This window comes from Acomys russatus, chromosome 23, assembly GCF_903995435.1.
Source record: "Acomys russatus chromosome 23, mAcoRus1.1, whole genome shotgun sequence".
NCBI classification, from domain to species: Eukaryota; Metazoa; Chordata; class Mammalia; order Rodentia; family Muridae; genus Acomys; species Acomys russatus.
Genome location: NC_067159.1, coordinates 15670383 through 15687755, shown reverse-complemented (window position 1 = coordinate 15687755; position 17373 = coordinate 15670383). Strand labels below are relative to the sequence as shown.

Here is a 17373-nt window from a genome sequence, read left to right as displayed (position 1 = left end):
ACAAAAAGAAGTAAGCACACTCCAAAGGAGTTATAGATGGCAAGAAATAATCAAACTGAGGGCTGAAATCAATGAAATAGAAACAAAGAACAATACAAAGAATAAATGCAACAAAGAGCAGGTAGTTTGAGAAAATTAACAAGATAAACAAATACATATCCACACTAACTAAAAAGCAAGAAGAGAGAATATCCAAATTAACAACACTAGAAATGAAAAGGGAAGGGCATAACAATTGACATAAAAGAAATCCAGAGGATCATAAGGACATACTTTAAAAACCTGTACATCATTAGATCAGAAAAATCTAAAATAAATAGATCATTTTTCAGGAAATACCACTTACCAAAGTAGCTAGCCAGTGTTTGATTCGACCCAAGGTCCACTGCATGAGAAGGAACTCATACCTGATGCCACTTTGGTAACCGAGAACTAGAGACCAGATAGCCCAGAGTTCTAGGATAAAACCAAACACTGTTGGACCTAAAAAACCTATTCAAGGGAAGGAGGTCCCCATCAGTCACAGTCATAGGGAAGGGGAATGGGGTGAAAGCGGGAGGGAGGGAGGAATGGGAGGATGCACGGGATGGGATAGCAATTGAGATGTAATATGAAGGATTTTATATTTCAATAAAAAACATAAAGAAAAACAATGAGAAAAAAACCCCAACGAACCAATTTCTGTTGATATTCTGATAATTCTCATAGATCAGTACCTTATCCAGTCTTTATCGGAGAGACTTTTTCTTGAGACAGATGGCAACATATGAAGATGCATGAAATATATGGGAAGAGTATAATCCCTCTCATCAGAGCTCAGAGAATCCTGCGGTGGAGGAGGCAGAAAAATTGTCAGAGCCAGAGGTGATTGAGGACACCAGGAAAACAAGGCCCTCTGATCAACTGAGCATGATTTGTATGTGCTCACAGAGACTAAAGCTGCAAGACCAGGGCTTAAAGGGCTCTGCACTAAGTCCTCTGCCTCTATGTTATAGCCATTGGCTTAGTATTTTTGTGCAACTCTTGACTGTGAGAACAAGGGGGTATCTGACTCTTGTGCCTGTTCTAAGTACTCTTCCTGCTATTGGTTTGTTAAGTCCATTATTGATATAATAGTTCTTGTTTCATCTTATTGTAGTTTATTTTGTCATGTTTGATTGTTACCTATTAGAAGTCTTTTCTTTGCTAATGAGAGACAAAAAGAAGTAGATCTGGAGAAGAGGGAAGGAAGGAAGGATAAGGAGACATAGAGGGAGGGGAAAGTGTAATCAAAGTATATTGTTTGAGAAATGAATCTGTTTTCACTGAGGGGGGGTTTACATATTGACATGCACAGTTTAGGAGGCCTTTAAATAAAACTTTGCTTCTTTTCACATTTATTTGTCCATATCACATATTCATTGTATTCAATCTCAGTTGTGTATATAGCATGTGAATGGAAGAACATGGACTGTTTCTTAATAATATATTCTCTCTGTAAGAATAGAGCATAATGTAATAGAAACAAGAAATCTCATGTGGAATTAACAAATGAGAAAAAAGGAAACTGAGTATAATGTTCACTTTTATTACCTTAAAAGATCTTCTATATTACAAGATTTTTTTCAACAAAATATTATTTGATTTTTACCATAGCAATTAATAAGGGACAAGGTAGGAGGATGGAAGTAGCTGTGGAGCTAGACTACTTTGCTTAGAATGGTGACTGCAGTATTTCCTTTTTATGATTTTTGAACCAATCTTGCTACCTACTTTCCTCATGACTTTCTTTTCTCATTCTAAATGTAAAGGTCATCACAATTTTTTCTTTCAGTTACATGAGAGACATATCTCAAAACCTTAAGTGTTTATTCTCAGTTGCTTTGTCTTTTTAAAAATCAAATTAATGGTAGTTTATTATTTTCTAAATTAGCATAGTATGAATTATATGACTTTAGTATTTTAAGTATCATATTTTGGGTATAAAACTGGTACCTAAAAATAGAGCTTTGAGCTCATGCATTCATTCTCCTTATGGTTTCATATTTTATTGATTCACTTCGGCTCTGTGACAAACTAATGTGATCTATAAACTTGTTTTAGCAGACTTTCGCCCCCACATTTTATATAAATGATTTTGGGGGAAAAGCTGAAAGTAGAAGAGAATGTCATCTATAGAGAAAGCAGATCGAAGAATTATGTTGTAATAGAAGAGGTGACAAATCAGTAGCCAAGGGAAGGCAGTGGCTTCCTAAGGACAGCAGGGTAGTTTTGCCCAGACCATCATAGGACACAGTGGAGCTCAGATCACTATGTTGACAGGAATCATATTTGGAGAACTTTTTAAGGTTAGAAAGAGTGAATATTGAATGGAGGAGATGATATAAAATGATAGAAGTCTAATCTGACTTTTTTTTTTCAGTGAAGAGAAATTGAAACCAGAACAGTGAGATGTCTGTTGTTATATAACTGACAAACACTGAACTGTAGATTTGGATGGTTGCTGATTTATACAAGTTGTGGTAAGTTACTTTAAAAGATATATGCACTTTCTGATTTTCCTTTTGCTCCGTTTAGTAATTAGTTAGAGATCTTTTTATGTATATATATATAGTTTGATGTCACTCAAGGATTCAGTCTTTTTTTAGGTTTGTTGACAGACCATGTTTGCTTGCTCAGCAGCACAGTCTGTACTGTTGGTTTTGGAAAGACTTCTGAGCCTGGGCTCAAAACTTCTGTTTAACTTCATAGAAGTGGTGGGCAACCTTGACAACTTTATCTTTCTCTAGTTTTCATATGCATCTTATGCTAAGCTTAAGTTTGTATTTTTTTTTCTTGTGGCTGCTTTTGGTGGATAAATAATTATTGCTTTGAGATAGACTGCAAGGTAAAACTCAGAGGAATTATGAATCACTTTAATTAAAGATAGTATAACTTGATTACCTTCTATATAAAATATCTTCCTAAAAATTTGGAATGTTAAAACCTGAAAAAATAAAACACCGAAGATTTCACCACATAGAGATAGTATTAATACTGATTCTGATGCTAAAATTGCATGTGAAGATGTGATATTAGAGAAATGTTTTCATGACATTACTCTTGAATTTTTTTTTTACTATAAGGACACTTCACTATGAATTACTAGCCTATTAACAAGAAATGGCAAGAATATGTATGCTGTCTGTTGATGACCATTGTTAATTCACAATTGACTTTACAATGTCTTAATGTGGCATAGATTTCAGACAGAATACAGCAAGCATATTGATTTTGTAAGCAATGAGTATTTACAAATGCAAACAGAAAGATAGAGGGAAACAATAATTTAGAATTAGCTACATTTTTGTTAACATGTAAATTGTTTCTTCAAATTATTTGACTTTGATATCTTCAAGTAGAGTTTGAGCTAAAATACATGATTTTATGACAGTTGGTGCATGAAGAGAAATCCTGAATTTCTACTGCTGTTTTCCTTCTCTAATATTTTTACCCAAGAAATAAGACGACACCTATTTTTTTTACATTGATTAGACAAATGCGTTTTAGAACATTGTGTATATTTTTCAGTTATAATTTTAGTGCTTTATGTGATTTTAATTTTTTTTCAAAGTTTAATTTGTATTAGGCATATTTTTAAATACTGTGTCAATTCAGCAGTTATTCAAACAATAACCAAATTAGAGTTGTCAGCATTCCCACCTCAGAGTTTTTGAAAAACTTGTATTTCTACCCATAATACTTGGATGATTATGGTTCACAATACTTTATCAAATATCTTCTGAATCACGACAACAAAGGATATGGAGGCTTCAAAAGAAGTTATGCTGAGGACCAAGAAATATTAAATAATCTGTTGTTTTCATAAGTATGCATTGTGTATGTGCATTGAAAGACTACAAAATACTCATAAATGTTGGTAATGCTTTGTTGATAATTCACATATCCATACTTCATGAGAGAATGTTTTGTTGTTAGGATGCTATCAAAGGTCCTAATATATATTACCACATATATATATATATAATATGTTATATATGGCTATAATAATATATAATACAAATTGAACTCAAAGCCATATAGCCACACATTTAGCAACTGAAACAATCTTTAGCTCTATTTGACATTTATATTACTTATAAACTCTTACTTGTACACAAGGTATTGTGATCATTTCCCCATCCATTGTACCGTCCCTTAGTCCTATTCCGACACTTCGGACATCTTTCCAACTTCTAAATTGTTGTTTCTTTTATTCTTTTGCACAAGTCTTGTGCATATGGTCAATTTAGCTATGAATTGGCTCTTCCAAAAATCATGTTATATCCAGAAAACCACATATTTGAGGGCTTCACTGTTTTCTCCAGATCTTACAGTTTTTTAAAAAAAATGTGTTTAAGTACCTTGTTTGTACATACACACACACACACACACACTTACACACACATGCACATGCACACGCACACACACACACATATGTACCTGTGATGCTGTACCTCAGAGGCTAGAAGAGGATGTTGTATCCTCAGGAACTGGTGTTACACGTGATTGAGAATTGTCATGTGTGTGCTGGGAAATTAGGTCCTCTAGAAGAGCAGGAGACACTACTACTCTTTAAGCCATCTCTCCAGTCCCAAGCTCTTAATATCTTTGCAGATCCTCTTCTATGATGTTCTCTGAGCCCATTGTCCTAGTTAGGTGTGAACACTCTGAATTCCCTTTTGAAGAGTTATGTGTTAGAAGTTGGTCTGACACGATGTATTTTCAAAGGCTGAATTCTGAGCCCCAAGATCTGGTTGTTCAGGTTTCCCTTTTAGTAGCCTGTTGAGTACCTCCCTGCATCAAAGAGAGGGGTACGTAGAATGTGAAGGCTCCATGTAGACACCAGCTCAACTTCTCCATATTTTGTGAGTTGTATGTGTTGACTTCAGTATTGGGGCACCATTGTCAGTTTGCAGAGAACAGCATTTTTTTTTTTTTTTTTTTGAGCAACAGCCTAGAGTGTTTGGAGAGTTCCATAGAACCTACTTCTTCAGCAACAATTGGATGTACCCTAGTCCTACCACTGGAAGCCTCAGCTGGCTCTAAGAGGTGGCCAGGGGAGTCTCCATATCCCCCATTACTAGGAGTCCTCATTTGGATACCTTTGTAGATTCCAGAAATTTTCTTCTTCACTAATTTTCTAAATCATGCCCCCAACCAACACAATTCTAGCTGCCTCCCCACACTCTCTTCCTCCACTCCATTTCCTCTGTTCTGCATGGCCTGTTCCCCCAACTCCTGTGCTTAGCTGCCACTTGGTCTGTCCATTTACTTAACAGCTAATGTTTCTTTATATGTTACCCCATATCTTTTTTATCTTTCTGAGTCTGGTTACCTCACTCAAGATGATGTTTTTCTATGTCTATCCATTTGCCTACAAATTTCATGATGTCAATTTTTGGTTGACAGATGAGCAATATTCCATTGTGTAAATGTACCACAGTTTCTTTATTCATTCATCTGCTAATAGACAGATGTTAATTGCTTTTAGTTTCTGGCAATTATGATTAAACCCGCTATGAACATAGTTGACCAAATGTCCTGTGGTAGGATGGAGGATATTTTGTGTACATGCCCAGGAGTGGTGTAGCTGTGACTTGAGGTACATCAATCTCTATCATTCTGAAGAACCACAATATTGATTTTCATTACCACCAGCAATGGAAGAACATTCTCTTTGATCCACCTCCTTGTCAGCATGAGCTGTCACTTGTGTTTTTAATCTTAGCTATTCTGTCAGGTGTAAATGGAATCTCAAGTACTTCTGATTTATATTTACTTGATGGCTAAGGATGTTCAACATTCTTTAAGTGTTTCTTAGCCATTTGCAATTCCTGTATTGGAATTCTGTTTCCATCTGTACCTCATTTTAAAAATTAAATTATTTTGATTTTTTAAAATGTTTTTTATCTTGAATTATTTATCTGTATTGACTATTAATACTGTATCAGATACAGAGTTGGTAAAAATCTTTTCCCATTCTGTAATCTTCTAATTGAGGGTGTACTTGCCTTACAGAAAATTTTCAGTTGTTGCGGTCTCATTTGTTAGTTGTTAATATAAATGCCTGCAGTAACAGTGTTCTATTCAGAAAATTGTCTCCTGTGCCCGTGGGTTCAAGGCTATTCCCCACTTTCTCTCCAATTAGGTTCAGTGTATCTGGTTTTAATTGAGTTATTTAATCTACTAAGACAAGATTCTTATGCAAGAAGTAAATTTGGATCTAGTTGTCCTCTTATACTGGAAGAGATCCCGTTTGACTAGCACCAGTGGTTGAAAATGTTGTCTTTTTTTTCCTTGTGTATTTCTGGTTTCTTTATCAAAATTCATGTTTCATATATGAATGGATTTATGTCTTGGTTTCCTATTTGGTTACACTTATCTTTCTGTCTGTTTTCATGCCAACACATGGTTTTTATTACTATAGCTTTGTAGTACAACTTGGAATTGGAAATGATGGGACACCCAACAGTTTTTGTTTATGATCTAGAACATCTTGGCCTGTTTGCCTCTCTGATGTAACCTCATTGTGCCTTCCTTCTTTTTATACAAGCTTTAGCCTTGCTGACAGTTTTCTCTGCATTACTAATGCTTCTTAAGTATTTTAAGCAGTTTATATTCTGAGGCATTTCTGGCAGCACCACAACATTTTGCTGGAGAAGAAAATAGAGATTAAATGATTACTCTGTTAATATTTGGAAAGGAAATATAACAAAAAATTTTAGATTCTCAAAACTATTTAAGACTCCAGTTGTAATTCTTCTGAGAGATGAAGTCATAAATGCTATCTAATATAATAAGTCAGGTAACGCACAAACACACATATAAAACACACTCAAACATACATACACAAATGCACAATCACAAATTTTTATCTCCAGATGTCTAAAAGTGTTAATATTTCTTGAGAGAGAAAAAACATAAAATCTTTTAAGAACTCAAAGGGCATTTAGAGTTCCTGAGAGAGTTTTTGAATGCTCTTCACTTCTTTATATTATTATTAATAGTTCCTTATAGTTTATAAAGAGCTAGTACAGTAATATTGATTCATGTTAACATTTCTTTCACTATACCTTTTTGCAGGAATAAGATAGTTGTTAGAAAGAAGACTGACAACATCATAAAAAATGAAGGTCTTGCTGCTGCTTTTGTTCATTGGGTTCTGCTGGGCTCAGTACGACCCACATACTAAATATGGTCGAACTGCTATTGTCCACCTGTTTGAGTGGCGCTGGGTGGATATTGCTAAGGAATGTGAGAGATACTTAGCTCCTAAAGGATTTGGAGGAGTACAGGTAAGACTTCTTAATTATATTCATAGTTTACCATGTGAAACTTCAGGGACATTGACAGATTTCTACAGGATTGATTTCAGTAATGTAAACCATAATCAGAGAAACTTAAACTGTGTCAATTGTAGGTCTCTCCACCCAACGAAAACATTGTAGTCAACAGCCCTTCAAGACCGTGGTGGGAAAGATACCAACCAATTAGCTACAAAATATGCTCAAGGTCTGGAAATGAAGAAGAATTCAAGGACATGGTGAATAGGTGCAACAATGTTGGTGTAAGTAAAGTCGCATTTCCTTTGTAGTCATTAAATGCAAAACCAATTTCTGCCTTTTCTTTCTTATTTTCCTTGACCAAAAAGCTTCAAACCTTTTAATTGCTTTCTTCACATTTTAGCTATAACTGAAAATTAACTACTGCTTTATGGTCAACTTTGAAAACCTCTTTCATATGAACCATCTGAAGAAAAATACTTATAAAACAAAACTTTGAAATTTAATTTTTATAAGCACTCTCATTTTCTACTAACCCCTTTGTGGTAGGAATTAGACATTTTAGATGCTATACTTACTGTCATTGTGTGTGATTTCTTGGTGCACACACAATTCCTGTACTTTATTCCATTATTTGTCATGGTAAATAGCTATTTCTTCTTTTAATAAAGACAAGTACCTACATTTTCTTCTTCAGGGACTAAGTAAAGACTCAGTTAACTTCCCTCAAAATCAACAGAGTCCAGTTGAAAAAACAAACCTACTTCCAGTGTGTGTCTTAAATGGCACTTTTCTTTCTTTTCTTTTTTTTTTTTAATGAAGATGGTTTCTGTTTTTCCACTTATCATTTCTATAAATCCTCAACCACATACTAGGAGTGTTGTTGATCTTCATTTCATATTTTTGTTTACACCTGGCTTTTTGTCAAAAATGAATCTACCAAATTGCAATATATGTCATAGTTATGTTAGCGTACTATGAAGTTTTACTACTTAAATTTTAGGTCTCTAAGTTGCACTGAAGTATACACTTTTCTCCTCAGGTCCGTATTTATGTGGATGCTGTCATTAACCACATGTGTGGAGAAGGAGCTGCAGCAGGAACAAGCAGTACATGTGGAAGTTATTTCAACCCACAGCACAGGGACTTTCCTGGGGTTCCGTACTCTGGTTGGGATTTTAATGATGGAAAATGTAGAAGTAGAAGTGGAGGCATTGAGAGCTACAGTGATGCTGCTCAGGTGAGGGAAATGATCAGACTTTAAAAGAAAAATCTGGGCTTCATATGCAACAGAACTTTTAGAGTCATTTGACATGTGGAGTAGATTCCATAGGAACCACAACTACCAAAAAACATTTCCCTAGTCATTTGATGGCTCAGGGAAGGTGCTAAAAATATTAGAATTCCTGGGTTTTATTCCTGTCCCAAATAGTGAAAGAAAAAAGAAAGAAAGGAAAAGGGAAATGATGAAGTTCTGCTTCCTCAATCAACTAATAATCTTACCCACTTCATTTCCTCCTCATTTAGTATTCATACAGGAAGTTATTCTGAAGGTATCCATGGTAGCATGTGAATGTTTCCAGCGTGCTCTGAAAAAGCTTTACGAAGCTTCTATAGGCAATCTATCAATAAGTCTATAGTAAAGGGATTACTGGGTGACAGGCTCCATTTATGAATCAATCGCAGTTTTGTTTTGTGTTTTTGTTTGTCTCAACAGGTCAGAGATTGTCGTCTGTCTGGTCTTCTGGATCTTGCACTTGAGAAAGATTATGTTCGTACCAAGATAGCTGACTATATGAACCATCTCATTGACATTGGTGTAGCAGGGTTCCGACTTGATGCTGCTAAGCACATGTGGCCTGGAGACATAAAGGCAGTTTTGCATAAAGTACACAGTCTAAATACAACATGGTTTCCTCAAGGAAGCAGACCTTTCATTTATCAAGAGGTAATGCAACATGTACATGTACATACATAAAATGTCATCATATTGTTGACCAGGAGATTGGTAGAAGATTTTATTAAACGTAATTTCAATTGTTAATATCTGAGTTCCCAAAATGTGTAGTTTCTGTAACTCCCTTTTATTTGGATATAAGATCTTTTTTTTTTTTTTTAACCAGGATAAGGGTCTATGGGGGTCTAAGAGAATTTTTTTAGCATGTGACATTATTGTGCCATTTAGTGTATACTCAGAGATCACTTTGCAAGACAGAAGAAAAGAACTTTTTTTAAACATTTTTTATTTTTACATATACATTTATATTATTACACATAGATACAATAAACTACCTATAGCAAGAAGAACCATAACACAACTGAGAATTATATAAATGGTACATTCTTAGTGTTTTGGCTATTTGTATTTGATAGTCTTAAAAAAAACCTTTCCTATCTTGGTGCATCTAAAATTCTTAATGTAAATCTTCTCCATCACATCTTGTCATTATCAACTTAAAACATCTATCTAGACTAGAAACATCTTAATTCCTAAACCACTAAGCTTCATTGTAAAACTAAATTACCTGGTCTTCAATTCCATCAGAATTGAGAAGAAATAAACTTGATTACCTGAGTATGCTGGGAGTGCAGGTTAGTAGCTTTTCAGATGAGAATATGACAGAGGCACTTTGCAACTTGAATACTCACCCAAAACTCTCTATTATGGGTGATCAAGTCCTAAATAGTCCCTGCCTCACAAATATGTCTGTCAGATATATTGGGCCAGAAGAATGAAGAAAAAAGCTTAATTGTTGATTCAAGCTAGTCTTTTTAAGTTTAAAGCTTGTCTGACCTATGAAGTACATAAATTTTGGATAAATTGATTAATATATCTATGGACAATTTTCATGCAAAGAGGCTTAGTAATGTTTTGTAGTTATTTTCTTTGGAGAATTAAATGAATTTTTAAGTGCTGAAATCATCTATCTGACAGTAAATATGTTATGTGTATAAATATCTAAATTTTCAACTATATGTTAAGTTCAAATATGTCAGCATTTTTTTATTGAACAAGGAGTGATACTGTCATTTTCTTTCAGTACTGATGCATATATTTTCTAAAGAAATAAAGAAAATCAGTTGGAACATTAACAGTATAAGGGTATAAGGATTTATAGGATATTATTTTTATATTATATATTTTAATATCATTTTAGTCAAATGACAGCCTCTTTCTATATCTCCTACTAGGTAATTGATCTGGGTGGTGAAGCAGTGTCAACTAATGAGTATGTTGAAAATGGGCGTGTGACAGAATTCAAATTCGGGATAAAACTGGGCAATGTTCTGCGCAAATGGAATGGAGAGAAGATGGCCTACTTAGAGTAAATACATCATACTTGGTCATCTTGTCAGTCACAGATTTGTTGTCATATCATCCCGATACATGGTTATTTTAGCAACGTGAATTTATTAAATATTCAATAAGGAGTTTGTTATCAAGAATGTTCATTGTTTTCTAAACCATAAAAACTATCTGGAATTTAAAATTACAATTTTAAATGTCAATAACAGGGAGGTATTTTAGGAACACAAAACATTGCCTAGAGATATTTTTTGTCTATGATATGACTCCACTGGACTCTCATGATTATGATATGCTAAAGTCAAAATGTTACTTAAAAGTCCTACTACTCAGAAATAAAACTACAATGTATTTCTACTGTTACACACACACACACACACACATACCCACACACACACAGTGCAGTAAATTAATTTGATATGTTAAAATTGTTCATAATGCACAGTGCATATTCAATCCTCATTCAGTTTTTCATAGTATACAATGCATATAAATAACAAATATTTACACTTCTTAAGTATATCTACACTACAATCTTATGTGAGCAATGTTAATGAAATGCAAATAATCTCACCATCTATAGAATCATCTATAAGAAAATTTTCCTGTGGAATATCATTTAGTTAGAGAATCATTACTTAAATAGAAATGGATTATAGAAAGAGACACAAAATTTGAATACTTCAAATGTATTGTCAAGGAATAATATATGCATATTGTTTAAACCTAGGAACTGGGGAGAAGGTTGGAGTTTCCTGCCTTCTGACAGAGCCCTTGTGTTTGTGGACAACCATGATAATCAGAGAGGGCATGGGGCTGGAGGAGCATCCATTCTGACATTCTGGGATGCCAGGTAGGTAAAACCATTCTTCACCATTTTGTTACACACCCTTTAGTGATGGTAAACTTTCTATTTTTCTATTGTCATATTATTTGTTAATTTTTAGACTGTACAAAATGGCTGTTGGGTTTATGTTGGCTCATCCATATGGATTAACACGAGTAATGTCAAGTTACCATTGGCCAAGATATTTTCAGGATGGAAAAGTAAGTCTGAATATATTTTTTAAGAAAAAAGAAACATTCCTGTTTTAGTTACACATGAAATTATTGCATAAAGTACATGCCATCAAATATTTATTTACTATAATTTTAGTAATGTAAGTATATTATAGAAGTATTCTCCTCTTTATCACTATAGAAAAAATAATTAATAATAAGAGAACATGGTACAAAAAGTAGAACATAGGAGTCTAATAGTACTCACCTTGTCAATTTGATGTGGGTATTGTACATAGTAAAGAAGGTAAACTGCTTTTGTTTAAAATTTGCCATGATTAGTATTTGCTAGTCCTTTTATATTTTTCTAGGGAAGAAAAGAAAGCATTAAGTTTAACTGACAGTAACTGGCAAAAGAGAATACATGAAAGAAATTATGTCAAATTGGAAGACTTATTCAAGATTAGCAAACATTACAAAAATATTTTGTAATATCTTAATGTGAACAATTTCAGAGAGGAGCTAAGGGTCATTCATATGACTTACAGAGTAGAGCTCTTGCAGAAGAGGCATTTGGATCCCTGGCACCTTGCAATTTCGAGCAGGATTGATATTTCACTTGTAGCATAAGGGCCTAGCAGGTGGAAAAGCAGATCTTCGATCATCAAAGTGTCCAACTCTTAGTTTAGGGGAAAGACTCTGCCTCTATAGAAAATGGACAGAATGTTTGTTTTAGAAAGATGTTTAAATTTTCTATTATGAAATGTATATTAAATTTGTGGAAAATTTACAAGTGTATATCAGGATATAAAAACTAACCTTTATTCCCCTGGATCAATTTTCTGCGAAGCTTACTGCCTCTTTCCTAGGTCTAGTCCTGGATCCTTTCTATTCTCCAGATATTTAACCTAGGCCTAGAATGTTATCAGCCTCTAAGACTTGTTTAATAATCTCACCCTCACTTGTCCTTTCTGAGCTCTGAGCTGGCTGGTTCAACTCAGGTGTTCAGGCTCAAACTCTTATGCCAGCTGACTTTCTTAACCTGACTTTTCTCTTGGCATGGAATGGCTCTGCTTGGCCTCAAACTAACTCAGTGATCTGCTCTAAACTTCTGGCTTCTTCTCAATTTCTGGCCTGCTCCATCTTCACCTGAGTTCTCTCTCTTCAACCCATCTCTCTATTACTGTCCTGGTAAAATCTTCCTCTTATGTAACTTCCCTTTCCACTCTCTTATGATAGTTGGGCATATCCTACTCTATAAATTCTCTGATTCATCACCTTTTCTGCCACTCAATTAGACAACACTTTCAAACAAGAGTGCTTCCTTCTACAAACACACTTTACCTTGATGTGGGATTAAAGCCATGTATCACCATGTCTGGACCTAAGCTTTTCTTTTCCTGATACTTGCTATATACTAGGTTAGCCTTGAACTCAGATCTGTTTGCCTCTATCTCCTGGATTTAGGACATGTTTGTATTCCCCTTGGACCATACAGACCTAGAAGATCTTTGGACGTGATCTCTTGCAAAAATAGCCATGTTATGATCTAACATTATTCTACATATATTTATTCACACTTTTATATTAAAGGTGGTATGAACCAAGTGATATTAATAAAAAAATTATTTATATTTGTTGAAGGATTTCACAGACATTTGTATTTTTATGCCAGACAAACATTATTTCTATTTTATAAATACTAAAACTCAGGCACATAGAGTTGTGAATCTCTATGTATATTGAATCAATTTTTAAATTCCATAGGCATTGGAACCTGCCTCTTCTTAACTTTTATTTTTTTTAAATATAGAATTTTTTATTAAATATTTTTACATATACATTTATATTATTACACATATGTTTAATAAACTACCTAAGCAAGATGAACCATAAAACAATCAGGAATTTTACATATATACATCCCACATACATATACATACATATATACACATATAAACACATTCATAGTGTTTTGACTATTTGCATTGGCAACCTTGAAGACCTATCTTTCCTATCCTGTTGAGTCTAAAATTCAGAATGTAAATCTATATCTATCATATCTAATAGTTATTAACATAAAACATCTAAAACATCCTAGCCCCTAAACTTGTCATTGATTCTTTGGAATTTCACATAATGTACCTCAATTTTACTCATCTTCCTATCCCCTGATATCTGCCTTGGCTTGTCAACTCAACAGTAAAAGAAAATAAGATTTAAAAAGAATAATAAAAGAGAAACAAAAGAAATAAACAAAAAGTGATTGTGGAACCTGCAGGGTGTCACAGTGTACCCCACAGTATAACCTTTTTGTCCACATATCTACACTTGCAAATGTTCATTGTAATGAGTCACTGTCTGGTTTGAAGCTCTGGCTTTGTTACGCTATCAATACTGGATCCTCTTTGGCCTTTCCCCAGGATATCCTTTTGTTGCCAAGTGTCATGGAGATCCTGCAGTTCTTGACCTTCCCCTTCATATGCTCCAGCACTTCATGATTGGTGTAGATATAAGGATTTGGACCTGAGTGTGGGCTGAGTTTCTCAGCCCATCATTTCTCATGAAACCACACTACTGAGATCTCTAGGACTGCAGTGGCTAACACATTCAATGCCAGAGCCAGCAGGGGAAAGAGCCCGCTCTCCAGTTCACATCCTATCAGCTGGTCGGGGGGGGGGTGGTCATCTTAGGGCAGATGAGGGCCATAACTAGCTCTCCTATGATAATGTTGTCAGGACAAGTTCATCTGCACCCGCCTTCTATCCCCAGGCCTAGCTCCAGTTCTACTGTTCTACCTGGGTGTGGTGCAGGCCTACTCTCCCAAGTACTTCATCCAGTGAGTGTGGGACATTCTATGGACATTAATATGGTCTCTGGATGTCCCCATGGTCTTTGACACAGACCCTTGCTACTGCATGATCATGTATCTAGACATAGTCTTCAGGGGCATCATGGGCTCCTACCTGCCCAGCTTCATCATAGCCTCAAATGACAGGACAGGCTATTCATATCAAGCTGTTTTTCTCCACCCTCTTATCTCCAGTTGCACCTCTCTTCGTAGTGCTCAAACCATCTGCTTCTCTTTCTCTCCTGTTTTTATACCATATACTTGCACATCATAGTGGCTTCTGCTGTGAATGGGCCACGCAGTTTGTGGGTCTCTAGGTGTCTTCTGTCTGCCCATGCCACTGGAGCCTTTTCTTTAATCCTAGTCTTTCTGATGCTAAAGATTTTACTATTTTAGTTACACAAAATAGGTAAGGGAAATATGAAGAAGATGTTGCATAGAAAGGTACCAAGTGATCAAAAATGATTATGACTCAGAACTATGACTCTAGAAAACTATGGTATACAGACTCAAATAATAAGCACTCAGTAATGATCTGTATAAATACTGATGGATTTAGACACGTAAGCAGATACTACAGAGGATGAAGTAGCATAACACTTTGAGTTTAATGCAATGGAAATGGAACATTCATGTTAAAAATCTGAGATGTCCTCCTTAATTAAGGATATCAATGATTGGGTTGGACCACCAAATAACAATGGAGCAACCAAAGAAGTGACCATTAACCCAGACACCACATGTGGTAATGACTGGATCTGTGAACATCGGTGGCGTCAAATAAGGTGGGACTTTCCTCTGTAAACTTAGTCTCATAAGAACGTTGTTTCACCTTTTATTTTAAATTGTTGACATTTCACATGACATTGTGCTCTTAGGAACATGGTGGCCTTCAGAAACGTAGTCAATGGTCAGCCTTTTGCTAACTGGTGGGATAATGACAGCAACCAAGTAGCTTTTGGCAGAGGAAACAGAGGATTCATTGTCTTCAACAATGATGACTGGTGAGTGGATATCAACTAAAGTAGGATTGAATAGTTACACTCTTAGACTCTTATTTTTGTTTCCTGCTCATTTGTAGCTTCAAATCTTTTCATTAATGCTTTTAAGAAAGCACAGAGACCTGCAAACTGTAGAAATAAAAATTCTTGCTTTTAATTTGTTTTCCTACTTTCTTGGTTTTGTTTTAAGTAGAGTTTTGTTGTTGCTGTGTTCTAGGTGTATTCTTACACTGTCATCTGCATATATTCTCTTTTATACATCATGTGACACCTGTACAAAACACATAAACCTTTAGAAAATATGGTTAGTATTGGTTTCAAATTACTTTCCTCTATTCTCTGACTCTGTATTTTAACTATTATCTGGTTGTGTTTGTTTTGTTTTGTTTTGTCTTGTCTTGTTTTTTTGGCATACAATCTTAAGTTTTCTGCCTGCATGATAATTCTGTGCTTCTGTGTGATAAATCTTTTTAACACATTTGTGTACTTGGCCATGGATAATGGTTTTTCTTAAGGGACAGTTGTCATTCGGTTTTACAATTTCCAGTGATTGGCCTTTCATTTGTGACACATGCAACTTCTCTTTTAGTTATTTCCTCACATGTGCAACTATACTAAGAGATCTCAATCCAATTTCTTTACAAGTAATTGAAAATTTTAGGTGAACATATTCTTTTGTACATTCATTTAATTTATTGTATTGGGGTTTTTTTGGGTGCTATGATTAATCACCATGATCACAACAACTTTGAGGAAAAAAATAATTATTTAGACTTACAGTTAGACTGCATGAAGGCAAGATATGAGATCAGGAGCAGGAATTTGGTAACTCACCTTTTGACCTACAAGCACAATACAAAAAGTGCTGCCTAGAAAAGGTGCAAGTCTTCTTACTCTCAAAGATGTCTACAGTGACAGAATTCATCCAACCATTTCACATCAAACTCTGCCACCGCCTGTTGTGGGACCAAGTTTTCCACTTACCGTGTGCTCTTCTGATACATATATATTTTAGTTACTTGGTCTTTGCCCGATAAAGTATAATTTTTATAATTTACAGCACAAAGTTTTGAGAATTATTTATTTTAGAGATAGTTTGCTCTCTTGCATTTATATGTTGAATTTGAATTTAGAATTAACTTTCTACTTTTTCAGGCCTTTGTCAACAACTTTACAGACTGGTCTTCCGGCTGGCACATACTGTGATGTCATTTCTGGAGATAAAATTGATGGCAATTGCACTGGAATAAAAGTGTATGTTGGCAGTGATGGCAATGCTCACTTTTCTATTAGTAACTCTGCTGAAGACCCATTTATTGCAATTCATGCTGAGTCAAAAATATAAAATTTAAAATAAATACATGTTGAGAGCATCAATCATTTGTGTTTATTTTCTTTTGCATAGTTTAATTTTATACCTCATTTACATTTATCAAAATCAGTCATAACTCTGGAAAAGTAAAAATTAAAATCATATATAATTATGAGGACATCTTTTAAAAGATTATCTTTAGATTATTTGCTAAAAGAAATTTTCAGATTTATGAAGATATCCAGACAAATTTATTATTTTATCAAATGTGCAATTTATTTCATAGTATCAAATTTCTCATTACTTTGATCATACTTGGTTATATTTACTCCTGTATACTCTATTATTGGCTCCCATCTTTCATCAGATCCTTTCTTCTTCTTCTTATCAATTTTCTTCCTACCCCATTTATGTATATGTGTGTGTGTGTGTGTGTGTGTGTGTGTGTGTGTGTGTGCGTGTGACCCAGTACTCATAAGTAGGGCTACCTATATGAACATGGGTAAAATGTCCTGGCAACACCCAGCCTATCTCAAAGAGGATGATGAGCATCAAAGAACCTCCTTATAGAAATGGCTTCAAATGTGGCAAACAAACAC

The 17373-nt window shown here is 34.8% G+C and overlaps 1 protein-coding gene across 1 annotated transcript; it reads left to right on the top strand.

Moving 5' to 3' along the window:
* The first annotated feature begins 7108 nt into the window (after nt 1-7108).
* Nucleotides 7109-16833, top strand: LOC127206623 (alpha-amylase 1-like). Its single transcript, XM_051165955.1, has 10 exons — nt 7109-7316; nt 7442-7588; nt 8347-8544; nt 9022-9252; nt 10497-10630; nt 11342-11464; nt 11559-11658; nt 15128-15246; nt 15340-15465; nt 16618-16833. Exons 1-10 carry the CDS (start codon nt 7149-7151, stop codon nt 16805-16807), a joined length of 1536 nt encoding a protein of 511 aa, XP_051021912.1. The 5' UTR covers nt 7109-7148; the 3' UTR covers nt 16808-16833.
* The last annotated feature ends 540 nt before the right edge of the window (nt 16834-17373 follow it).